Genomic DNA, 26,614 nt, shown 5'->3' with positions numbered 1-26,614 from the left:
CTCCATGCCTTTTTTCCCTCAGCAGCCATTGTGGGCCAGCCTTGTGCTGCTCTTGGAAGATACAAAGGTGGACGCCATCCAGTCCCTGTCCACGAGGGGCTCACTTTCCTGTGGGACAGACAGGCTGCCCGATATCCACGGGCAGCCTGATGGTACACGGGCTTCAGGGCCCCAGCAGGCTGCTCTGTCGGCCTCAGGAACTGGGAACAGGGAGAGGCAACTCTTCTCCATCAAGTACATAAGTGTTTCAAATAGTTAAGTTTTCTATTCTTTCCAGCAAAACAAAAGAGAGAGGGAAGGGAAAGGAGGAAACAAAGAAGATACAAAAAGGAAAGAGGGAAGCCTAAGTCTGAATAGAGACAGGGACACAGAAATGACAAGTGAGAGTCCTGGGGCACCTCCCACCCCAAGCCCAGAGGAGGCCTCAGTGGATGAGAGACCTGGGGTGTGCCCACTCAGCCAGCCACTGGGAATGCCCAAGAGGACGAGGGTCGTGATGTGTAGCCACAACATTTCACATCTTGTCAGGTCTCCAGGAGGGGACACCACCTCTGTGTCCCCAACCATATCAAGATATGGTTCTTGGTCTGTCGCAGACACCCCATCTGTCCTAAACATATGGGTGTTTAGGTGGGAGGGCAGATAGATAGATGGATGCATGGACGAACAGAAGGACACATGGACAGATGATGGACAGATGGAGGGAATCTGCTCCAGGAAGAAGAGATGACGCCCAGGGCCAAACCTGAGTGTGCACTGGAGATCTCTCCATCAAATCTGGCCTGAAGGAGAAAGAACAGTAAGACATACATAACCCTCAGCACTGGGGCCATACAGAGCACTCAGTGAGCTCCTAGCTTCAAAGACCCCAAAAGGGGCCCCAAGAACAAACTGGTCCTGAAGTTCAGACTCTCCACCCTGGATTAGGGACCCCTTCCTGCTAATACAACAGCCTAAGCCCCAGCCACTCCTCACCTGGCACACCCACCATGGCAACACAAGAGTCCCTGAATACTCTCCAGACCCCTTCTCCCAGCTCCCACCTTGGCCATGGGGTTAATGAAGGTTCGTTCATTCCTGTAGACCCAGCCCCAGTGTCACCCACTCCTGGAAGCATCCCTGACCCTCTGGTCACCCCCATTTCTCCCTGGCCAGAGGGCATTGCTCCATCCTTGGCACTCTCCCAGAACCTGGCCCACAGCTCTGTTCTGACAGGCAAAGGGGTTTGTTAACATGTTTGTCCTTCCCATAAAGCTGGGAGCCCCACGTGAACAGGGACAATAGCCTCAGTGTCCTACACAGAATCTGGCACACCACTGGGGCTCATTAAATACTGGTGAAATGGAAGAAGGAAGCTGGGAGCAGAAGGGGGAAGGTTCCAACAGCTACAGACAGGATTCTCAGGCAAAGCCTCTGTCCCTCGGCCCCTCTCACAACTCCCATGGCCCTGGAGTGAGGACAGCACACACCCCCAGCCCCTGCTCCCCTGTCCAGTGATTCAAACTGACAAGCTACATGAGGAGGGTGTCATAGTGCGTATCATCACCTACTGAAGCCCCACTTAGCGGTGGCCCGGAGACAAACCAAGGCCCAGCTGAGGATAGAATGTGTTCCATTCACTTCCCGGTTGGGATGATCAGAGAGCACTACCTACCCTTACTTGGACCTCTACTGCCAAGCCCAGAGCACAAGAGGCCCAGCTGGAGGAAGGATTCTCTATGTCCTGTACCCTCAGCAGTGCCCGAGGCCACCCCATGGTGGGCTCCCAGTCCAGGACCAGCATGCTGTTACCCCTGAGCCCAGTCTCCCCAAGGGGAGTCTTTTAGAGATAACGCACTCATGTGGTGGTTGTTTAAACTAGGCTGAAATGATCTCAGGGCAGGGAATGTGGATTGGAGACTGAACAGTGGAAGGTGAGGGGATCTTAAAGAAGGACCTATTATCTGAGCCCACGCCCCACCCCCACCCAGTGCCTCAGCCTGCTTGCACCTCTGCCACCCACCCACCACCAAGGCCAGACTCCCCAAACCCCCAGACAGGATGTCCCCTCATCAAGAGGGATCCCAGAGAGGCTGATAGTGCAGGGGCCCCCAGGCTGAGTCCCCACAGTGAGTGCATGCATCCTGGACACTGGACAGAGAAACAGTCCCCCGTGTAGCATGGGGACACCTGGCACTTCCCAGATAGCCAAGTCTGTGTCATCCAGAACTTGTCACTACTGATAGTGAAAGTACCAGCCTCGCCAACAGATTCCCATGTAGCAACGTGTAGAAGATTTGAGCAGCACCGTCTTCCTCCCTCCTCCCATCAGCCGGGCTTTCTGGGTGGGCAAGGGAGAAGTTACAGCTGGGGGAAGAGTTACCCCCACTCCCAACACAGCTCACACATGCAGTCCTGATTGGGTACCAAAGCCACCTGTCATGAGTAGCACTAGGGCTCTAAGGCCATTTGCTGGCCCAAAACAGTGTTTTGAGATGCATAAAATTCAGGACATGTCCCGGCAGTGGATCAGCCTTGTGCACACCCTCTGTCCTTGTCCCAACAAAGGAGAGGTTGGGTCAGTCTGCTGGCAAAGCCCCGGCAGTACGTCCAGACAGTAGATGAAGCTTTTGTGCTGGGATGGCATGCCCAGGCCCCTCCCAGGGGACCTCCTGGGTTAGCCAGTGGTCCAGGTCCTACAGCCTGCCGGAGTCCGGAAACTCCTCCCATACCCAGTTTAGTACATACACCAAAATTTTTGGAGCATAAGTGCCCTGAAAACCTCTGCCGGCTTGTGGACGGAGGCTGCTGAACCATGTCCTCCCCTCGTGAAGGTAGCACACCCCATCTGCCCACCACCATCATCACAGCAACATGGCAGCTGGAGATTCTGGAGTGGGACACATCTAGACTTGACTCCTGCTGAGTCCTCCTGGTGGCTACCCACAGGACCTGAAGCAACAGGGAACTTCCTCGACTTCAGCTGCCTTGTGCGTGAAGTGTGAACATTAGGGAAAGCACACAAAACACCCACACTGGGTACCCAAGACAGGACACCCACCCCCCACCCAGCCACCCACCCCGACAGAAAATCAAAAACCAGGACTCTGACCAGCTAGAGCTGAAGGCACAAAGCCTGGGTGCCATCTTCCCCCATAGTCTCTGGCCACCCCTCCCAGGGGCTTGCCACTCTTGCCCAACACTAAGAGTGGCCACTCCCAGGGGGTCTGGGTGGCTCAGTGAGTTAAGCCTCTGCCTTCAGCTCAGGTCATGATCTCAAGGTCCTGGGGTTGAGCCCCACATTGGGCTCTCTGCTCAGTAGGGAGCCTGCTTCCTCCTCCCTCTCTGTCTGCCTCTCTGCCTACTTTTGATTTCTGTCAAATAAATAAATAAATCTTAAAAAAAAAAAAAAGAGTGGCCACTCCCAGGGCAAGTCCCCAGCACCCAGCAGCACTTTGCAGCACCCAGCAAAGCTAAGACTTTGCAAATGCAGACGGGGTGCGGGGGACGGGGATCAAGAAGGCGCCAGGCCCAAGCCAAGCCAAGTATTTCCAACACTGCAGGAGTTTGTATAATGAACCACTTGGAAATAGTATCTTTAGGCCAGTCTTGTTTACGTGTTAAATCCTTGCAGGGCCTAGAAACAGAGCATGGGCTGAATTCATCTAGAAGGGAAACAATGAATATGTAAGTGGAAGAGAACAGATGTTTCCCGAGAAGCTACGAACCACAGGCTTCATCTGGCCTCTTGCCTCCTTCCTCCGTCCTTTACAGATGAAGAAGCTCAGGTCACACAGGTGAGGCAAAGCAGCCAAGGTCACAGCAACAGGAAGTGGAGGAGCCTGGACTTGACCCCATATCTGTTGAACTCCAAAGCCAATATTCTTCCCACTCCGAAGCTTCATGGCGGGACAGCGGCAAGGCAGAAAGGAAGCAAGGACAGGAGGCAAGGGACGGGCGAGAAGAGAGATGGAGAAGGCCAGCGACCGGATTAGCAGACACCATCACTGGAGCCTGCCCGGCCTGGGGAATTTAGCAAGGAGAAAAGCCTTCCTATGAGCAGACACTGGGACACACACTGCTGGGAACATTCTGAGAAAGCCGGACACATTAGTGCTGCTAATCCTAGGCTGCCCATTACTGGCCTGAATCACTTCCTACAGGGAAACGCGTTCCAGAGAAAATGCCGAGTGCCGACAGGACATCACAGGCTGGCTGACCACCGGCATTAGCAGGGTCTGATTAGCCAAGGGCCGCAGGACTGCCAGCCAATGTGCCAAATTAAGCGTTCCGAATTTTAAGTTCCCCAGCAGTGGGCTTCATGCTGGCTCCTGATATATAAGGTAGCATTTTGAGTAATAATTAATTAGAGGAGAAAGCGGAATAAGCAACCAAAGTACATCAAATGGAATTAGTATAATTCTGCCTTTCTCTTCATTTTCCTTTCAATCAGAGACAGCCAAGTAGGTGACTGGGGTTGAGAGGAAATCACAAACCGCATTGGGCCATCCCTGCTCCCAGGCACACCACACCCCCAGCACATCCCCCCTCCTCCCGGGCTCCCCCATGAAAACCAACCCAGGCCAGAGAGGGACCTGCCAACTCCAGCTCGTCACCTTCCTGCCATCAGACCATCAGGGCTGCCAGCAAAAGCCAGCTCAGAACGTATTTCTAGTTGGCTATTCACAACTAAATTACTAAATTCTAAATTCTTTGTTACTAAATTCTTTGTTAAACTGATGGGCCCTGTCTTCCTTGGAAGGCCCTAACCCTTAAAAAGGCATTAAAAAAAAAATCACTGGTTAGCTTAGGTACCAAAAGTATCAGCCTGTGCACCAAGTATCATTTGCTAATGTGCAACCGACACCTCCACCAGGTGCTAGCAAATACCAAAGGCAGAGCTGCCCACCTCTGCAGAAACCTGAAAATTTATTTTATCCCTAGAGGCTTACACCTGCCAACAAACAGGGGAAATTTAAAACAACAACGATACAAAGAAACAACAGCCCAAAGTTTTGCCTCCAAAATCTCTGGCAGTCACCTGTAAATAGGCTTCCCGCCAGCTGCTCCCAGCCCCTCACTGTCCAGGTAGGCCTTGGGTAACCTGCGGAGGACCAGCCAGGAGCCAAGCTGTGCTCGGGATCTAACTCCTTCCGGCTTGTGCCAAACACCCAGCACCTAGGAGTCCCCACACCCATTTTGGCCACGCATGAACGGACAGCCCCAGTGGGTCCACCGTGGCATCCTGCGTAGAGCCTCCTGTGGCCCCAGGCCCCACCACCTACCTCGTTGATGAAGGAGTGGGCCCCCTGTGGGCTGAGCAGGAGGATGGCGCGGCGGAGCGTGTCTCGGTAGCGGTTCAGCTCCTCTGTCTTCATGGTGGTGAAGAGGCTGGTGAACACGTGGCTAATGTTCTTGTCCACCTTTTGTAAAGAGACATCAAGGCCCAGCCGCGAGGCCTGATCCAGAAAGCTTTGGAGCCCACGGATATCTGAGCAGTGGAGAAAGGGGAGGAAAGAAGGATCTTTAAGAAGGAAGGATCTAACCCCAATGGCCCCCACTAGCTATGGGCCACTGCCATAAGCAGGGCGCATGTCTGCCTCAGTGACCCGTGAATGGAAGTGGGAAAACCTGGACACATCTATTTGGTGGCAGCGTCCAGCCCCAGGCAGAGTCTCGCAACACAAGGAGTATGCCCTTTGTTCCAACAGGTCCTGTGGCCAGGAAGTCCTTTGTGATGACCTCTCTTTCTCTCCCCACTGCTTCCACCCAATGAGAACAAAACTTCTGGCAGCTCTGTCCTCGAGGCTATGTGCAGTGGTGGTCCCTGACCCCGGCCCCAGTTCCCTGCACCTTCCTCTATGCTCACAGCCTAGCAGGTGAGCTAAGGCCACTGGCCCCAACCTTGGCCCAGCTCCAATCCCGTGACTGAAAACCCTGCCCTCACACCCCAGCCCTGAGGCTTGGGACCCTGTCCTGTTCCAGCAGCCTGATTTCCCCGGATGGAACCCCTCTTTCACTCTCTTTCCTGCTGGAGTGACTGCCCAAATCCAACCTGAACTTCACATCCTGACTGGTTCAAGGGTGAGCACATGGTCCAAGATGTTCCAACAAGCACCGTCCTCAGACTCTGGAGGAGCACTTGAGAGAGAGTCCTGCTCTTTCCTCTGTGTCACTAAGAGGTCAGGATGTAAGGCAAAAAGGGAGCAGGGGGAGCTGGAATAAATTACTAGGGAATGAGCATTCAGAAGTTGCTTGGGGCCCAGTTCAACCACATATTAATGCAAACCACATATTAATTGCATATTAATGCAATTAATGCAATTGGTACTCCTCCGAGTACCAAGATGCTGACTTTTTTATTTTATTTTATTTTATTTTATTTTATTTTATTTTTAACGAGGGCCCCAATCTTCTCTCAGCCCTGCATGAGCCATCTGTCTGCTCCAAAGGGAGACCTCCCCAAGACGGGAGCCAACTCTGGGGCAAGCAGGTATGAAAGTCACACCTGGTCTCAGTGACGTCGGTGAAGTCTCTGTGCATTTGTGAGTCTGACTTCTCTTGGATTTTCCTATGAGCTGAAGAATACCGTTTCCTGCCTGAGCCAACTGGAACAGGATTTCTGTCACTTTCAGCCCAAAGTCTCAACCTAGAGGCCACGTTATCAAAGTCTGGGATGTCTTCTTCATCAGCCCATATGTGTATTCCAGTTCCCAAAGACATACTTGTACTGAGCAGCCCTCTCTCAAGGATACTCTGGGCCTGCCCCTGCCACACAAGCTGCTCTCTCCCAGCCCATGGGCTGCCACAGGCATGCCCTGGCCCATCCAGTCCCCCAAAATCAAATTCACAGTAAACGCTGTTATTTCAACAAGACTGCTTTTGCCAACCCATTTATCTCCCAGACTTTCCTTTCATGCCCATTCCGCAAACTTCCTGAGTGTTCCAGGCACTGTGCAAGCTGCTGCAGTGGGCCCTCAGCTGCCCACCTCCCCAGGATGGCAGGCTCACCAGTAAGTCTAGTCCCAACTGGACATAACAAGAGAGGTCAAGGAAAACCAAACACAGTGCGAGGGAGGGCATGGCAGCCCTGGAGTGCTGGGGGAAAACATGCAGGGGGGCCCTGTTTCCCACCAGAGGGAAGTTGTAGAATACGCTTTGAGCACTAGCTGTGGATTCCAATACTCAGAATTTAGGATGGTTCCTTAAATACTTGGGCAAATCTTCCAACCACTCTGTGCCTCCATTTGCTCATCTGTAAACTGGGGATCAAACTTTCCATGCCCAGCGTGGAGCCTGATGTGGGGATGGATCTCACGACCCTGAGGTCACGGCCTGAGCTGAAATCAAGAGTCAGAAACTCAATTGAGTGATCCAGGGGCTCCCCTATGGGGCTACTTTTAAGACAGAAGCCCTGTTTTTTCACGGAAACAGTCATAAGGTATACGAGATACAGGCGTCTGATAAGCTCACTCTGTCAGTCATTGCTGAGAAACAAACCGACCCCAGAATTAACGACCTAGAACAATAGTCATTTATTATTTGTTGAGTCTGTAGATCAACTGGGCAGTTCTGTTCTAGGCTCACCCGAGCCCCTGGAGGTGACTGACATATCACTGGAGGCCTGCCTGATGGCCCACACATGTCCACATCCCTCTGGCAGGCCAGCCCAGGGATGTTCCCATGGTGGAGGCAGAATACACAAACATCTACTCAGATCTCTGCTGACACCAAGTCACAACCATCTCGTAGGTCAAAGGAGGTCATGTGTCCCAGAGCAGGAGCTCAAAGGGTCTTCAAAGGGACACGACAATTGGCATGGGAGTAGGGAGGCTATTACGAGGGACCTGAAGGCAGCTAAACACCCTTATTTGGGAACACCATTTACACCACACTGGTTAAAAGACAGCTTCTCAGGCAGTACCAGGCACTGGAACTTTCTGCAAGGATCCATCATATATGATGTACATCTGCCCAGTATGATAGCCACTAGCCAGATGTGGTGGCTGGGTACTAAAATGTGACTAGTGTGAGTGAGAAACGGAGGTGTCATTTTATTTAATTTTGATGAATGGAAGTTTAAATGTAAACAGTCATATGTGGCTAGTGGCTGCGGTACTGGGGAGCCCAGATCGAGGGGGAGGCCATCCTGGGCACAGATGGAAAGCTGCTGCATGCCCAACAGAGGAGGGGCTGCTGGGCATGGGTGTCTGCTTGGCGCTGAGACATTCAAGCATATTACTGGCAGGTGTGAGTTGTGCTGTGCTCAGGAGAGGGAGTGGCTGGGGTTGACACCAGCTCTGAGTTGCTTTAGTTGGGGGTCCCTTCCCCCTGTTGCACTTCTGTCCCCCAAGCCATCCATGCATGTCTGCTCTGCCATTCCCTCTGTTTGGCTAGAAAGCTCTGAAGAACCTCTCCAATCTTTCAAGGCTTTGGGGTAACAGGTCTCTAGGGGCCCGAGCAGGCTGTGTGGACCGCAGAGCCTATCTGGGAATCCGAGGGGTGTTGACAGCCAGGGGCCTGTATGTGGGGAGCCCCTGGTGTTATGGGCAGCAACTACTTTGCAGCTTCAGGGGAGGGAGAGACAGGTGGGGGCTTGGTGGAGAAAGCCTGTCCTGCTGTTCTGTACCTGGGACCATTTCCCGTCTGAGCTGCCAGGCAAGCAGCTCTGCGTAACCGTCTGTGCGCCAGGGGCCAGGTCGCCAATGGGCGAAGCTGGCCAAGGTCAGGGCTGCATTTGAATACCAGTGCCATGGGACTGAATCTTGGTCATGCATTTGCCATCCCTAGAAGGATGCTCAGGGCTCTCACCAGGCACCACAGTGCCCTCCCCATCCCCATGAGCTACGAGGAGGTTGGGTCTCTGGGCCTCCCACACAAAAAGCCCCACACACAGCTCCCCCATGGCACTGCCCACGTGGGCTTGAGCAGGAGCCAGTTTGGGCAAGGTCACTGGTGGCCAGTGAGGCCCCATCCCTTCACACAGGCACCCACGGTCCTCATTGCCCCGCGGCTTTGATCTAAACCAGATCTGAGCATGACTGACAGGACAGTGAGGGCTGACAGGACGGTGAGAGCTGACCGGGACAGGCATGAAGGGGGCACATCTACTAGCTCCTACTCTTCAGGCACTTCACAAGGCCATCACGAGTCCTTGAAGTGGCCAAGATGAGCCACGTCTGCAGGGGCATGCTTGCTGTGCCTTCCCCCAAACACGTGCACACTGAGGACCCCAGCATTACTCTGTGACTGCCCCCTCGCTGCCTGAGTCTGACCAGCTCCAGGGATCTCAGACATCCTGCAGGCATGGCCGCCCTCCCAAACTGGGCGAGAAGTCCCCTGAAGTCCCCTCCCTGAGGTCCCCCTGCCTAAAATAGGATGGTCTTACTTTTCTAGGGGATAGGAGGCGCCATGGCATGCAGGTCACTGCCTGGGACCCACAATATACACAAACAGGCACACACGGAGAACACAAGCCATCAGAGCTCCCCCCACCCTATTAGCTGCTCTGTCTCTGTCTTCTGGTCTGGGAAGCCCCTGATGGGACTGACCCATCAGAGAGAGTTTAAGCTCCCTGTCAGCAGCTGGCTCCCCACACCTGGAGGGAGCAGTAGGGGCTCAAGGCAGCGCTCCCAAGGGACCACAGCCCCTGGCTACAACCGCCAGCTTCCACTGAGCTGAAAAGGTCAGCTCTCAGCCTCCAAAGCTCTTATTCAGCTGCACACGGGGTACGCTGGGGGCAATGTAACAGTGGAGAGCTCATGCTAACTTTGTAGCCCTCCTGGCATTCCCCTGGAATGGGCCCAGGAAGATCACTTCTCCAACAAAAGAGAAGTGACAGGGTTTGCAATGACCTTTACCCCCTTCTCCCCCAAGAAATCCAGCTGTCTACTGCCACTCCCCAGGAAGGAAGATTTCTCCAAGAAGGTAGACTAGAGACAGAGCTGACACTACTCCCATGGGCAGCAGAATGGGCAACCGAGGAGACCCTTGGCCCCCATGGAGTTCTGGGCCTTGGCCCAAGCCCTCCTCTACAAGCATCTTGTGCATCCTAGTAACCTAGCCGAGGCACCCCTGCTGGTGCAGCTCCCCCAACCAGACCCATTCCCACTGGGAAAGGAGCTGATGGCATCACATCCCCAGCCCCAACCCAGGAAGAGCAGGAGGAGACAAATGGCCCACAGCTCTCCAAGGCTGCAAGGGGAGAAATGAGCCACGGAAAAGGGCATTAGTCATACTTGGGGACAGGGAGAGCCTCCAAGGAGAGACATCCTGCTCCCCAGAGAAAAGCAGAAGTTCAGGTTACATGGGCAATGTGATATGATGGTACCCAGCATAGGCCTCAGTTTCCCTGGTCCACCCTCTGGGCCCTCAAGGGATCTGGTTTCCAGAAATCTTTCTAACACCCGAACCTGACAAAGCCATCCAGTGGACACTTACTCCTTCCTTCTTCTCTCCTATATTCACTGAGAGCTTTCTCTGTGTTTCTCCCTCTCCAAGGTGCTGGGAACAGAGAATAACTGAGCCCATGGTACTCCTGCTGTCACAGAACTTCCATTTCAGGGGTTGGAGAACAGAGCAGAACAAATAAACATCATGCTACACAGATCATTTCCAACAGTGCTAAGAGCACTGAAGAAAACAGATGTTGGGCTAGAGGACCTGCAGGAGGTAGGGGTGGGAAAAACCTTTGTGAAGACTGTCCATGAGAAGAAGTCAACTCTGGAAACCTCTCAGAGAAGAACACGAAAGACAGAAGCAATGGCACATAGAAAGTTCCAGAATGAGGTATCTGTGACACCAGAGGAAGAAGACCTTGCTCACCCCCATGATGGGGACCAGGAATAGCAAAGACCAAGCAGCCTGAACTGTGGAGCTATGAGGGAAGGAAGCTGGAGTCCATGGACACCAGGAAGTGCCTAGCACAAGTGGAGGAGGGAAGGACACAGGTCCCAGGTTCCCGAGCCCTGAACCTCCTCCCCCAGTAGACCAGCTTCCTAACTCAAGACCCAAGCACCCTATGGCACTTCCTCAACACTCATCTCTCCGCCCATGGTTACCCACACCATGCTGCTCTAAAACTCACGCCAAAGTCATCAACAAATAGGGGTCCTCCTCTCTCTTCATTCTTCATAAGTTCTCTGGCATACCCAGCCCAGGGCCACCGGTCCTCGAAGGTCTCTCCTCCCTGACCCTCCAAACAGTATGAGCTCCTTCTGCTCCTGTTCCCCAGCCCCACTCACTCTCACCCTCCTCCAACCCGCAAACACACACACTACTGTCCCATTCCCAGCTCCTGGGCTTCCCTCTGGCATGGCCCAATGGTCAGTCGGGCAGGAAGAACATCAACCCCAGACCCTAGCTCATCTCCACAACCCCCTCCCAGGCTCAGGCACCATCAGTGCCTCACTGGGACTTCTGTCACAGCTTCCCCTGAGGTCCCCTTACTCTGGGGTCCTCCCCTCTAATGCCTTCTGCCAGGATGGCTTCTAAGTTCATCTGTTCACAATAGAGCCCTCCTCTAAAACTTTCCATAAATAACACAAGTCGATTTTAAAGTTGCCAAGACATGAACATCCTCAAAAACATCAATCAATCACAAACAAACCAGATACCTTCTAGAGACTTTATTATCATACATAAATAAACTCCATACATCTTAGCCCGTACATAAGGGGCTATCTGGCCCTAAGAGCTTTGTCTATTTTGCTTTTGTATCTTTAGCACCTACTCTTGCCATCACCACCACCAAAAACCATGCACCTGAACTCCAAAAGGAGAACCAGCTCTTTGACCTTTCCCGGACATTCCACAAACACACACACATGCACACACATGCAAGCACGCATGTATGTACCACATACACAACCTACGTACACACATATGCGCACACACATCAAGCCACACACACTCATACCCCACACATACCCACAAGTGCATACCCTTTGCCTGGATGCTCCCAATCTGAAATTTATACAGCCCCACCCCCACATCAAGACCCAGCTGAAGTCACATCTCCCCTCAAGCCCTCTCAGGGTTTCAAAATTTATGGACATGGGAAGTGGGAACTAGGTGTTTCTTGTTTCTCTCTCCAATCCCCAGGCTCAGTGCCTAGCACAGGGTCAGGGACAGCAAAAGGGTGTGAAATCAAACGGAACCAAAGCGAGAGCCTGCCAGCAACCAGCATGACTTCAGCAACTGCACATTGTCATGTATTTGATGGAAGCAGAGCTGTTACAGGCAAGGGATTGAAATCCAGCAAAAGTTTTTTTCAAAATCTAAGGCTATAGCTGTGCTATCCCACTACTCCTGAAGGGGGAAAAAAAAAGAAAGAAAGAAAGAAAAATACTCATGGGTATTTTAAATACTTTCTTGGTGAAAAGTAATTGAAATGAAAGAACACATTTCAAATTGCTTCCCCTACTATTTTCAATTTCCGAGAAGGTCCAAGCACTGAGAGTACTTACGAAGAATATCTTACCATCTGTAATACACATATACGTATAAGGCTGCTAACTCACACCCAGGAGAAGTTCACAGCTAGAAGTGTTTAGGGATTACTGGCAAATTTTCCGTAAGCTGAGACACAACTCTGATTCTAGGGACTTTTTAAAAAACTTCTTTCTTATCTGGCCCCCAAAGAGACGTTTCAAATTTCTTCTAAGATACAGTTTATCCTAAGTTCACTCCCAAGACCCGTGCCCAGGCTCCTCTCCTCATTCATGGCCCATCTCTCCCCCAACGACCAACCCAAAATGCCACCTGCCACCTTTGTCTCTGGCACAGAGCTACAGAAATGGCTGTAATGCAGACGGGGACTTCAGGTGAGGGAGCTTCTGACGTTTCCAAGAGAAAAGATCACAAAGATCTACCAGCTGCGGCTCCAGTCAGAAGTAATACCCCTTCCCTCCAAATCCCCTGGGGGCCTCCCTCAGCTGCCCAGTTATGCATTTCCGGCCTGCCTGCCTGGCTGCCCTCCTCCCTCCATCCCTCCCTCTCTCCGGCCACCCATCCCCCCTCTCTCTTTCCTTCCATCCCTCCCCCTTCCTTGCCTTCCCTCCCCTCCCCCCCTCCTTGCATCCTTCCTTTTCATCCTGTCTTTCTTCCATCCTCTAATATTTCCTGAGTGCCGTTCTGGGCCAGGCCAGAGGGAGCACTCAGCTCTGCACTCAGCTCTGCAGCTAAGACTAAGCCGGAAGCAGAAAGGGGCTCCCCTCCTCCATTGACTGAGCATCTCCGACGACATGCCAGAATGTGTTCCGTTTGCAGACTGCATTTCATGGATGAATTAATTCATTGCAGTCGATCTATGTAGGTGTGATTTAAAAAAAAAAAAAATCTCCATGGGAGTCAGGCAGGCACAAAGCAGGCCCTCAAGAGTTCAGCAAAGGGAGGAAGTGGAGGTGGCACACCCAGCCAGCTCTCAGTAGAACAGGAAGCAGCAGGTCTGTCCCCATCATGGGGTGATGATGTCCCTGACAGCAGACACCCCCAGGGCCCAGGCAGGGGCCAGCTTCCAGGGAGCAGGAAGACGGTCACATGGTGTCCCACAGTCCTCAGCGGCACAATGCCACCACTCCCTGCCTTCTTGCTGAGGGTCTTGTGTGGGAGGCAGACCCTCCCCACCCCACCCCTCCTCCTGGTCACAATCTCAAGGGCCCAGACACCAATCATAGCCAACCTGGCCCCAGGAGTCCTCCAGAGTGAGCTCTCATTCCCCCAAGCCCCCCAAAATGCACAGCTTCCTATATTAAACATGACTTATTTTCTGTATTCTGAGGCTGTGACACCCAGGGCCTTGCTGACCCCAGAGGGACCACCCCTAGCAAGGTGAGCCAATCCCTAGGGGTAGGAATCCAACCTTCCAGGTGCAAATCTGCCCCTCCACAGCCCAAACCCAACACTTTCTCAATCAGGTTCTCACACTTTGTGTGCTCTAATCACCCCAGAAGACCAGAGACAGCCCTGTGCCCCAGAGTCTGCTGAACTTACTCAAATGAGCTAATCCTAAACCCCTTTACTCGATCTCACCCTTCTTTTCCTACGGAAGTCACACGAAGGGCTCCTGCCCACAGCTCCCCTTCTCCCTCTGCCTCCTGAGTGCCCCAGGTGCTACCCTTGGTGACCCCCGTGACACAGTGTGCCACCACCTCCAGAGAACTGTGAACTCCCTTCCAATAGCTGTCATTGGCATATGTTGGCCTTGCCACACCTGAATAATTGTACAACACCCACTCCAGAGTGGAATCTGGGTACAGCTTGGGGACAAACTCAGAGAAGCAGCCCCATCGGCTACACTCCCCTAGGAACACAGAATAAGCATGGGCCTGGGTTCCAATCCCACCACACACTAGCCAGGCGAGCTCAGGCAGCCCCTCCCTGAACCCATGTCTTCATCTGCAGAACAGAGCCAACCCAGCCCTCCTCATAGGAGCACCAAGGTCCTTGTGTAAGGGGCGCGCATTACTGCGAGTATATGCAACACAGATGTGCAGTGGCTGTCGGCCGCCTTCCAACCGCCTCATCAGCACCAGGAATGCCCCCAAAAGGGTTCCCAAATGAACAAATCATCCCTCTTGCCCTAGAGACTCATCAAGAAGGGAGGTGCCATTCGGACGGCATAAAGGAGCACTGAAAGGCTCAGCTCTCCCTCTGCGGTAATTCCAAAGTCGCCAAACGGCTGAAGGAAATGGTCTGCCAGCACTCTATGAGAAAGAGATCAAATTTCTGCCCATGAGAGGGGCCCATGATATCCAAGAGCCTTCAGCTCCAACAGGTTTCAGAACCATCCAGGAAGCCATCCAACAGCAGATGGCAGAAAGGGGAATGGGTGTTCTGGATAAACCCTGCGGAGCGTGTCCATGGGGCATGCGCACACACGTGGAATTGCAGACACAGGGGTCCATGAGCGAGCCCTACCCACACCTCTCGCCTGGGCCCCAGCAACGGAGGGCAGCACCCATTTCTCACTCACTCACTTCTCTGTTCTTTCCCATTTGAAAAACAAATATAAGGGAAAAACATTTTAAATAATCAGGCTGGTAGATCGAGATTAAAAACAATTTAAAATAAACATCTACTCTGGCACTTTGGAAAAAACATACCACGCTGCATTAAGTGCTTTGAATTAAGTAAATTACACCAAGTAACTAATTTACATAATGATCAAAATTTGCATTTTACACATGTTATGATGGAAATGGGTTTATAAAATAATTCTTCACCAACTTCTGCTCCAAGTTCAGTTCCAGTATGTGGATAAAATTCTGTTGGTGCTGATCTGCTACTGTCTTTCATGTTTCAAATCTCTGGCTCCTATTTTTTTATAATCTGGCAGGTCCCTTATTCCCCCTGTAGTAAATCGTCCCTTTGATTTGCAATCCCCTTCCATCAGCTGAGTGAGGTCATATTTTTAAAGAATCAGTAATAAACTAATCCTTCTTAGAATTTTCACAAATAAAGTTTGATGTTCCTGTCACTTTTTACTTACAAGGTATTTGCTATGGATTTTAGCAATTCTCCTTCAAGATTTGTAGGGCTGATTTGCAAAGTCCTGCAGTTTTTCAGGGTAAGGAATCAGAAGGCATTTCTCAACAGGCTTCTTTCTGGAGCCAACAGGTGCATTGGGAGGGAAGCAAAACCCCAATGGACATATCCACAGGGGGCTGAACACAAGGCCCTCAACAGACTGGCTGTCAGCCTCAATAGGCCGCCCCATACCTTCAGGTCCCTAGGACCTGGGAGACGGACCCAGAGCTATAAGTCCCTTTCCCAGAGCCACTGGACACTTAGATGCTTCATGTCTTTTCTCCTCCACAACCTGTAAGGAAGGCATAACTATCCCATTTCACAGATGAGAAAACTGAAGCCAGGGAAGTTGGGTCCCTCCAGCAACACCACACGGCCCACAAGAGGAACAGCCCACATCGGGGCTTTGAGAAAGTTCTGGATATTTTCCTGGACTTCTCTCCAACCTAAGTAGGATCCCAAAGCAAATCTAGGAAATTTTACTTCCAAATGTTGACCCAGGGTTAACGCCACAGAGGAAAGTACTGCCACGGTGTGGCGGGATGGCCGCCATATGCAACGAAGATAACGTAACAGCATGTGCCGATTACGTATTGTCTCTCAATCACCATGAGGCCCTTATGTCATCCAGCCAGTCAGAGGGAAGACTAGGGTTCAAATCCAGGCCTCTCTCCCGACATTCACCAAGCAGTCAGAGACGCCTGGAGAGGGATGAGAAGGATGCAGAGCAGTGCCCCCAGCTGTGTGCAGATGCTGGGCTGGGTGCCTAACACACGCTTCACCTGAGCCTGGAGCACCCCCAGGAATCACCAGCTTGTGCCCATTCCACAGATAAGTTCTAGGCTCAGAATAGGGCTGAGATTCAATTCCAGATTCATTTACTGTCAGAGGCTATCCTCTCTGTGCCACACCAGGTCATGGGACCTATGGGAGAGGCCAGAGCCTCCCCCGACCCCAGCCAGGCCTACAGAACAGCTGCCCAAGGCATATAGAGCTTCAGAGAGACCACACAGCATGCTGGTCAGGTGCCAGGTTCTAGCTTTTAAGAAGGGCAAGAAGTGAAAATGGGATGCATGACATACCCGCTATTAATCTGCAATCAGTATTAATAACCAGCATTACACAGTGAAAATCAGCATCTTCATTTATTCCGTAAATTACCACTCCGAAGAAAAGCCCACTCTCCTGGAAACAGCAGCCTCAACTGGTCTGACTTGGAAGCCCTGGGCTGGGTTCCCCATTTGCAGACCTGCTTGGGGGATGCCCAGGGCTGCCGCCTGCTGACCTGGCTCACTCCAAGCTCACCCCAGGACCAGCAGCAGCCTCCCACCTCCCTGTGACAGGGCTGTGCGGTTGGTCCCCACATGCACCTCACTCTCTCAGGCTTTCTCCAAGCTTGAGTCTGGTGCCCACACCTTGCCATGCCCACCATGAAGGCTAGAGAGATAGAGAAAACAAGGAGCTCAATGGAATCGGACTAGTGATGCTCAAAGACGTGCTAGGACCCATGGGAAGTCCCAAGGAAGGAGCCACTTTGCCTCGACACAGAGGCTGAACTGCAGGAGGCAGCAGACTTTTCTATGTTGACAAGAGAGGGAAAAGTACTCCAGGCCAGAGGGACAACAGGGTCAAAGGCCTCACCGAATCTAACAGCCCACCTGCAGGGCCTGCTGATGGCTCTGTGTGGCCAGGACAGGCACGTGGCCTTATGTGTCCCCAAGGAGGGTGGCCATCATGACATTCTTGGGACTGGCCAGAAAGCAGTAGGAAGAGCAGAGTGGCCTGCAGGTCAACTGAGACCAGGACCTATGGCCCCAGCCACACCAACTCCAGCCCTCCTGCCCACTCCACGCCACATCTCTGGGGCACAGGAAGGACCAAGGGGTAGCAGAGTCAGCCCTAGAGTTAGTCCAGAGCCCCAGTGTGCACCTGAGTGCCCTTCCTGGCTAGAGCCGCACGGCCTGAGCAGCCACTATACCCCTCTTGGGGGGCCTTTTCAAGACAGGGCTGTGGCTCCCAAGCAGGAGAAGGATGGGCCCTGGGGTCTGACACCAGGAGACAGACCCATCCATGACTTGGATCTGTCTCCTCGGCTCTCGGAGCCTCAGGTGCCCCCTCTGTAAAATGGGCAGGATGACAACTCTGATGTGGTACTGTTGTGGGGAACAAAGGGATGACAAACACAAAGCACCGGGGCAAAGTCCAAGTGTGGGGAAGGCTGGGCATGATGAGCCCACCTGTCTGGCGACACCCACCCCCACCTTCACCCCACCCCCCAACTCCCCACCAACCCCGGGCACAGGAAGCCTCTGTCTTCAGGGCTCTCTGTTGACCTTATGGCAAATGTTCTTTTACTTACGTATTTAATTTACAAAATTACTCTCTGATATTTACTCAGATTTCATTTGTTTCCTTCAGAACTTGCCTTTGAAGAAGCAGCGCCAACCAGAGCCAGGAGGGAAGTACAGCCACGGGCCCATGGATGCCACCATCCCGCTCCAGGGGCCTCCAAATGCAGCCTCTACAGAAGGACCCAGCTCTGCCCAGAGGCTGGCACCATACACAGAGCCTCACAGCTCCCTAGGCCAGATGGGGCCAGGCTGCAGTGGACTGCTGCCCCCAAAGCAAAAGGGAAGGACGCAGAAACACTTGTCGCAGGAATGACTGTCTGGCCCCAGAGCGAAGTGTGGGCGGTGCCAGGTAGGAGGGCAGGAGGCTCTGCTCAGGGGGTGCTGGGCAAGGCGCTAAGCTAGAGTCAGGGGGCAGTGGGGGCAGTGGAGGCCCCACGAGGGCCCTCTTGGTGCAGACAGATTAGATCCCAGGGTGTCATGCAGAGGAAGCTAGACTCCAAGGCAGGGCAGAGCAGAGAAGGCAGTGTAGACAAAGCACAGGGTGGAAGAAAGGGTTTGATTTTCAAAAATTCATTTGGCAGTTCTGGAAGAGAGGGCATGACCTGGAGGACAGAGGTCCAGAGCCCATCAAAAGCCCATGCCATGGCCCAGGCAGGACCCAAGGGAGCCTGAATATGACAGGGCAACAGAACGGAGAGGAGGGCCTTTGGCTGCAGAGAAGAAAGGCAAGGGAGAAATAAGGGGTGGCACAGCCCAGAGGAAGCCTGCTGGGGCTGGCGGATAGGCAGCAACGGGAGGGGGCAGAGGGCAGGAGGCTCAACCCTGGTCAGACGGCCACACACAGACCCTGGCCTCTGCTGGGTATGCAGGAACCCCTTCCTCCCTTCCACACACACACATGCACACCCTCACATACACTTGATGTGCACACTCACGATCAGGTACACTCACATTTGGACTCATACCTTCATGCACACACTTGCTCTCACACGTAGACTCACTTGCAGGCTCACACATTTGTTCACACACAGGCTCACTTACACTGGAACCAGCTAGTGCCCCCTGATGAGAGCCTGCCTGTTGTTAAATTTTCAATTGTGTGAGCCAGGTATTAAACACAGCCACTACTGATTAAATGATGCAAACTTATAATTGAGCAAATTATATTACAAACCGAACTGATGACTACACAAGCTCATGACTTCCTAATTCTTTGCTGTGTTTTAGTATTACTTACGCTCCTGACGCCTGTGATACCTGAACATTAAGCAATCCCAACTCAATGCTCTGTGATACCAAGACACCCAGAATCGCCTCACTGGGGGCACTAACACCCCAGAAACCAGCAGAGTGGTAAATCAGAGCTTCCTGTTTTCTCAGAGAGCAGCTTGGTAAGCTCTGAGCAGCACAGCCCTGCTCACCCAGCTCACACTCACTTGGCCCACTCACCAGCACACACGCTCCCACACCTACACCCACACTTCCCATTCACACACACACTCCCACCCACACCCACTCCCACAGCAGTACTTGACACACACACAGACATAAGCATATGCATGCGTGCATACACACTCACACACACAGGGCACTCCCCACCTTGTCCACACGCACCAGCACATCATCTCCCCTAGTGTCCCTTGTGGAAGGTCAGAAACCACTCCTATGCCCACGCCCACATGAGAACAGAGACTGCTCTGGGGATGAAGGAACAGCAGACCCTACAGCCCCAGCCTCCCTGGGCCAGGAGCAGATGCCCCCAGAAGGTGTCCAAGGTGCGACTCCCTCATGCCGCCTGGCAAGTAGAGGCTCGGCAGCTCACTCTGGTGCTTCACTTTAGTGACTGCAAGCAAGATGATGGCATGATGGCATCACCAGCCGATGGTCAGGGGAAGCTGGGGGCCCTGCAAGGAGGGATGGCATGGCCAGATACCCCAACCCAGACAGCCAGACCATTCTGGGAGCAAAGCAAGGGGCCAGGGCCCTCTGTAGCCCCACATAACCCCACTTGCAAAACACATCTGCCAAATCCCAAAATTAAACCCACATCTATATTAATTAAGAGCCAGCATCCGCAGGCCTGATAGGACTGTCGGCCCATCCATCACAAGCTCGTTAACTCCCGCCAGGGCCTCTCAGGCCAGATTACAAATGGGATTCAGAGTGGGGGCCAGGGGAGGCAAGGTATTATCCTGAAATATAACTTGAACTTTCCTTCCAAAATACCATCCTCGGGCTGGTCCATCGCACTTCCACACCCACAAGGGGCCCACCACAGGCAAGGGCTAGACCATTGGGTCATCCATCACCAGCTGCCAGAAAGCCCTCGAAATGGCAGGGCAGCTCTAGAGCTCCAAGAAGGATGGGGACAATTGGACTAATAGTATGATCAATGCCAGTGGCACAGGCCACAACAATGGGAACATGGCTGCCAGGGTCAATGCCAACTCCACTCTTCTTCCCAAGAATAAACATCCCCGCACCGGGAATGCTGGATGGAGAGGAGGAAAGCAAAGCCCCAGCCAGGGAGCACCTTCTGTGTGTGATCCCCACATGCTCGTGCCCATGCTCTCCTCACAGCCAGCCTGTGAAGGTAGCAGTAGATTTCCTGGTTTACAGATGAGAAAGGCAGACCCAGGCAGATCTGACTATACCCCACTCTACTAGCTCCAGGAGAGTGAACACAATGGAACCAGGATCCCCAAGGACCACAGTCCATGCATGTCCCATTCTCCTGAAGACCTGTGACTTCCACCTGACCGTGGACTGGCCTCAATATCTAAGGGGGTCCCTCCCAGCAGCAGCAGGTGTCTCTGGCCAGTGACCCGGGATCTTATGCACCAATGTGTCCTGAGTACCACACACAGTGCTTGGCAGAGAAGAGCAGCTCCATGAAGCCACATGGGGAAAATGTATAAATTAACTCATGAAAGGCCACTCTCCACCCAAAGGTGGATGCTAGGTCCAACAAGACCCCCCTGGATCATGGCAGAAGCCCATGCTGGAGCTGGGTGGTGAAGTCAGAGTGGAAGGACTGGCAGGGCTGCCACTGGAGGCTGCCTATGCCATCCTCTCCAGGAGCAGCAACCAACTGGAGGACACTGCTATCATTAGTCCCATTTTACAGATGGCGAAACTGAGACTCAAGAAAGGTTAAGTGCTAGAGGCATGATTCCAAAGTCTCTGCCCTTAGCCTCTGCTTTACAGGGACCTGTCTGCTATGCAAAAGCCCTTCGTTATTGATAGCCTCCTTGGCCTTCCAAGGCAATAATCAAAAACAAACCTACACTGTGCCCAGTGTCCTCCTCCCAGGCCAGTACCACAGGCTGGTCTGTGCCCTGAGGTAGGGACTGCCCCATGCTGGTCCTGGAACCTGGCCACCCAAGCCTGAGCTGAAGGTGCAGCTCCTACATTACCAGGCCCCACCGGGCCGGCTCAGAGGCCAGCCTGCCCTTTTCTGTAGCCATGGCCATGCAGCCTGCACTTGGGACAGTAAACAGGCTCTTTCATAACCCACAGCTGCCTTTTCACCAACTTTGCAAGGGCAACTGGAGATGCACGCTCTGATTCTGAGTCAGAGTTTTCATGGCGATCATAGTGATTTTCAGTTTAGGAGGAAAGGAGCACCCCAGGAAGCATTTAGAATTAATCCACCCATTCTGGAATAGCAGTAAAAATCTATGTTAGAGATGAAATATTTGCAGTTTTTCACAAGCCCTGTCTCCAGGAGAAGAGAGTGATCCAATCATCTACTGGCTGGCACGGGTTCCTGGGGGCAGTCGGAAGTGTCAAAGGTCCTGCAAAGCTCCCTCTGTTCATGGTCACTGCCTGTACCTTCCCTCTGACTGCATACATCAGGATGACCGAGGCACAAGTTAACAGTCCCCAGGAGTCTCTTGTGGGAGGGGGCTGGAGACTGCAGGAGAGAGGAGAGCCATATGTCTCCTGCAGGGCGCAGCTGTGCACCCCAGAGGAAGGACTGAGGTCCTGCTGCAAAGACTGCTGGCCTGGGGAAGACAGGAAGGCATACAGGGAAACATCACGAAATGAGGATAGTGCAAGGTATTCAAGCACTTCCAAGTCTGCTGATGGGTAGGAACAAGCCCCCCAGACTTGCTCTGGACCTCAGGCTCCTTCCTCCTGGAAATCAGGAGATCAAAAACCCTAAGATGCTATGCAACTGCCAGCCTACTAGCTCCTTGGCTATCAAGAGGTCAGGACCAGCCCAAGACTCAAGAAGGAGAGGGAGAGAGGGGCTCTAAAGCAATGGTGTTGTAAGCATAGCACCTACAGCCATGGGGAGACTAGCTGTCCGCGGAGCCTCCGTTTTGCTGAAATCTAAGACTCAGCTTCTGTCCAGGGTCCTGACTAGCCTCCCCTCTCTCCTAGATGATACCACCCAGTCCTGTGGCTTCAAAGAGCAGCCACACCTGATGGATAGCATTACCCTGGAGTCGGCCAGGGTTTCCAGACTCCTTTCTCCACTTGGAAACAGGCAGTTCAAACAAAATCCAGCCCAGAGTGGACCTCTTGATTTTTCCATCAACCATCCCAATATCACAAACCACCCAGCAGCTCAGTCCGGAAGCCTGGGAGTCTCCCCCTTTCCTCACTCCTCACCTATAATCCACAAGATACTTGAAACCCAGCCTCTCCCCTGCCTGGCTGGTCCATGCCACTACCTCTCCCAGACACTGTTCTGCCAGCCTCCTAGAGGGCCTCCCTGACTCTACACCACGGACATGGACAGTGGTTTTTCTCTAAGCATGAAGCAGACATGCCGCTGCCCGGCTCAAAAACCCACCCGTGGCTGGACAAGCATGCTTACAATGAAAGCCCAAGTCCTCACCCAGGACCTGAGAAGCTCCACAGGGCACAGCCCCTTACCCAATCTCCCACCCAGCTTCCTTCTCTACCCCATTCCCTGCCTGCAGCCACACAGACCTCCTCTCTCCTTGCTGAACACTCAGGGCTTCCTGCCACCTCAGGGACTTCACACCTGCTATTTCCTCACCTGGAAAGCTCTTCCCAGTTTTTCTCTTACTACCACCTTCAAAGCACCATGGTACCAATCCCAGTGTCGATTCCTGGGAGGGGTCTTCCTGGAGCTGCCTGGGGGCCCCTCTCCCAGCCACCTGTGACTCTGCCACATCCCTGCCCTCTTTTCATGACACCTAGCCTCTCCTAAGATGATCATCTTCACTAGTCAGTCCTCATGTCTCGTCTGCCACTGTGTCCCCAGGACCCAGTGCAGTGCCTGGCATGGAGCAGTCACTTGATGGGGCATTAACGGAAAGCCCAGGTAAAAGTGAGGGGCAGCATTTGCTGTGGGAAGGGCCCAGGTTTGGAACTCGACTACTTTGGGTTGGAAATCAGCTCAGCTCGGCCCCTTCTAGCCATGTGACCTTCAAACCTTTCAAAGCAGCAATTTTGTCATCTATAGGATGAGAATCAGTGTATCTTGAGGAGTTGATGCCGGGATTAAATGAGATAGCAAGTGTAAGGTGCTTAGAACGAACTGAACCAACAGTCACTATTTTTATTAGTGACAATAACAGCAGATGTGAAAACACCTACGTGAAACTGGGAATTGGAAAAATGGCATGTGAGCGGGGAAAGAGATGTGGAGATACACTGGGCATCCACCACGCTGCCGACATTCTGCTGGCCTGGGAGAACCACCCAGATGAACAGGCATGAGCAGTGCCCTCAGCAGCTGGGGCAGAAGCCAGATGTGAAAATGCTCAGTCCCACAGCCAAGGTACTAACTACTTCAGAGCTACACAAGTAGGGAGGAAGGGAAGGCGTGGGTGCACAGCTGGCTGTCTGTCACATACATATTCCTCTCCTTCTGGAAACGTCTTCCAGCCCTTGTTCTGGGGACTGTCTCCTTATTCCACCCCAGTCCTGCAGTTCTAACAGGAGCTGCCATCCAGAGCACCCCACTCCCCGCACACTGGGTCAAGAGCCAGCAGTTCTCTCCTGATCCAGGCCAGGCAGAAACAGCCCATCCCCGACTTTTTGCAAGCCAGCACTGAGAGAAGAGGGGTAAGCATTGTAATGACAAAGCTCGCCACGTGAGCTCAGCAGGTGAGAGATGCCATGTTTCTTGCCATATGGAGGAAGCAAGGCTGAGGGAATTAGGCAGTGTGCAGATGGAGAAGCAAAGGGAAAAGGTGAGGAGAAAGCCCTGGCCACAGGAAAAAAAAAAAATCTGGCTTCTGCAATCATGGGAGGCAGCAAGTCTGAAATCCGTAGCGCAGACAGCAGGCTGGAAATCCTCAGGTAGGAGCAAGGCAGCAATACTGAAGCAGAATTTCTTCTTCCTCGTGGAAAGTTGTGATCTTAAGACATTGCAACTGATTGGACGAGGCCCACCTTCACCTCTTTCATTTGAAGTCATCTGAGGGTAGACATTAATTCCATCCCAGAACCCCTTCACAGAGACACTTAACGTGAGTGTCTGTCTCTGCTAGTTGACACATGAATCAAACCATGGCAGGCTTTCAGAAGAACGTCTTTGGGGAGGCAGGGAGGCAGGGAGGCCAGTAAATACCGAAGACACTTTCCAGACACTGGCTCCCAGGGCATATGGGTGCTTGGAGAAGGGGCAGGACTGTAGGAGAAGAAGCCATGTTCCTCCTTGCCTGGCGTGGATGGGTGGACATGACTAGGAAGGAACCAAAGCAAGGAAAGACTGAAATGTCAAGAAACAGAGAAATTGATATGAGGGCAAGGCCCCCAAGTGGAGCCAAGAGGATGAGAGGCAGCAGGTTCTCTCAGGATCTACTGCATGAGGGTGATGGCCAAAATCTTCACAAGCAGCCCAGCTCGGACACAGATGCTGGCCTGCCAGATCTGCTCCAAAGATTTACCATACCCTGCAAGGAGATCCAGTCACCCCAGCATGGGGACAAGGACATGGAAGTCCAGAGACACTGAGTGATGTCATCAGAGCCCCCACCACTGGGAAGCAGGGCTGTGGACCTTGATATAAGAGGAAAGGTGGAGCAGGAGGGGCAGATTCTAGGGGTTTCCTCCTACTGCTTGTTGGGACCCCTAAACGCCCCCCAAAGGGTAGCCAACTGTAAGATCCTCTGCCTTCTCTCCTGCTGAGCTGGAATAAAGGGAGCTCTCCCTGAGGCCCCTGGCCCTGGAGCTTCAGAAATCTCTCCCAAGGAAGAAGCATTCCACACAGATCTGAGCGGGACTCCATGCCCTGCAGGCGACCCCTGTCGGACAGCCCGGATGCACAGCAGGTCCTTCAAGGAACCCAGTGTCCCAGTTTAGAGGCCACATGGCAAGGAGATGACCAAGACCTGCCATGCCCAACGCTCTTCTCCTCAAAGCCACTAGCGGTGTTCCACCTGCATAAATTCCTCCAACAGCTCAGAGTCGGCATGTTTCCCAGTGATCTAAGTCCTTGGGCATCCTCTGTTGTCCCCATGGAAGAAAGGAGGCTAAAAGGCCAGGGAGTGAACGTGAGGTTTCCCTGTTTAAGCTGGCATCTACTCCATTTACACATGTGAGTTGAGAGCAGGCAGTCAGGAAAGGCATTCGCCATCATCCTCCATCATTAGCAGTGGTGAGGGGAAGTATCCCGGGGCTGCGTGCCATGGACGGGCTCCCAGAGGTTCTGTATCCCAACTATCGGGTAACCTGTTTCTGTGTGACTCCCAGATGCACCCACAGGCCAGCCAAGTGTCTCCCCAAGAGGGACACTGTAGCCCCCGGAGCATGGACCAGGAGAGGCTAATAGCAACAGTCATCCCCAGGGGTTCATCCAAAGCAGAGAGAATTCTTGGGACTTCCTACTGTGTCATGTCATACCACCCCCAATTTATCCAGTGAGCTAAAGCAAATGCAGCTCACCAGTCCTCCCTTTGGCAGATTTGTCCCCTGGCTACACCCCTGCTCACCAGCCTCAAGGCCCCCTAGTTTCTGTCCATTCCTGGGCCTGAGCTGGAGCCTGAGTGTGTTGACCAAAGAAAGGCCTGGTCTTGGGAGTCAGACAGCCCTGGGCCTCAATCTTGGCCTCACCGTCTAGCAGCTAAGGTGCCTCTAACCTCTCTGAGCCTCAGTTTCCCTACCACTCAATCCACTGATTAAAATGAAAGAGAGAATCACATTATGGGGTGACTGGGAACATTAAGTGAAAAATGTCAAGCAGGTCGTGTTGGTGCCCAGCAAACAGCAGCTACAAGGGCCATCCTCAGAAATTCCCTACCACAGACTCACCTTTCTCCCTGACCTCACCCAGAAAGGCAAATAGGACTCGTTCCTGCCTTTTTGGACTTTCACAGGCTCCCCCAGTCCCAATCTTTCCAAAGTCTCTCTGACCTATAGGACTCAGCTCCAGCCCCACCTGAGATGACAGAAAGGAGCAACTGTGCGAAGTTGCAGAGACACAAGAAAGATGGGAAACTATCTGAGCAAATGCAAAGCAAAAATCAGGGTGCTCTTTCTCCCAGGCAGGCTGCGAACCACAGGACAGGGCATGGGTGATCCTCTGAGCACCACAAGCCACAAGTGACCACAGATCCCTTAAATGGCTAATCCAGTTGAGAAAGCCTGTGAGTGTAAAACAGATATCGAATTTCAAAGGCTGAGTACAAAACAAAGAATATAAAATATTTCATTACTAATTTTTTCTGTTGATTACATGTTGGAACAATAATAATGAACTAAATAAATGCACTGAGCTAAATAAAGTATATTAAATAGATTTCACCTGGATCACTTTACTTTTTCAATTT

General features: G+C 52.6%; 1 protein-coding gene across 2 annotated transcripts in view; it reads right to left on the bottom strand.

The window, feature by feature from the left end:
• Window positions 1–26,614, bottom strand: part of GRID1 (glutamate ionotropic receptor delta type subunit 1) — a 693,966-nt gene that overhangs the window by 467,634 nt on the left and 199,718 nt on the right. For both annotated transcript variants that reach the window (XM_059169718.1, XM_059169719.1), the window contains exon 4: window positions 5,265–5,470. In XM_059169718.1, coding sequence (XP_059025701.1) covers window positions 5,265–5,470 — 206 coding nt within the window. The remainder of the gene's footprint in view (window positions 1–5,264; window positions 5,471–26,614) is intronic.

The sequence above is a fragment of the Mustela lutreola genome, chromosome 4, assembly GCF_030435805.1.
Source record: "Mustela lutreola isolate mMusLut2 chromosome 4, mMusLut2.pri, whole genome shotgun sequence".
NCBI lineage: Eukaryota > Metazoa > Chordata > Mammalia > Carnivora > Mustelidae > Mustela > Mustela lutreola.
Note: the sequence above shows the minus strand (reverse complement) of the source record. Positions and strands in the feature narration are given on the sequence as shown.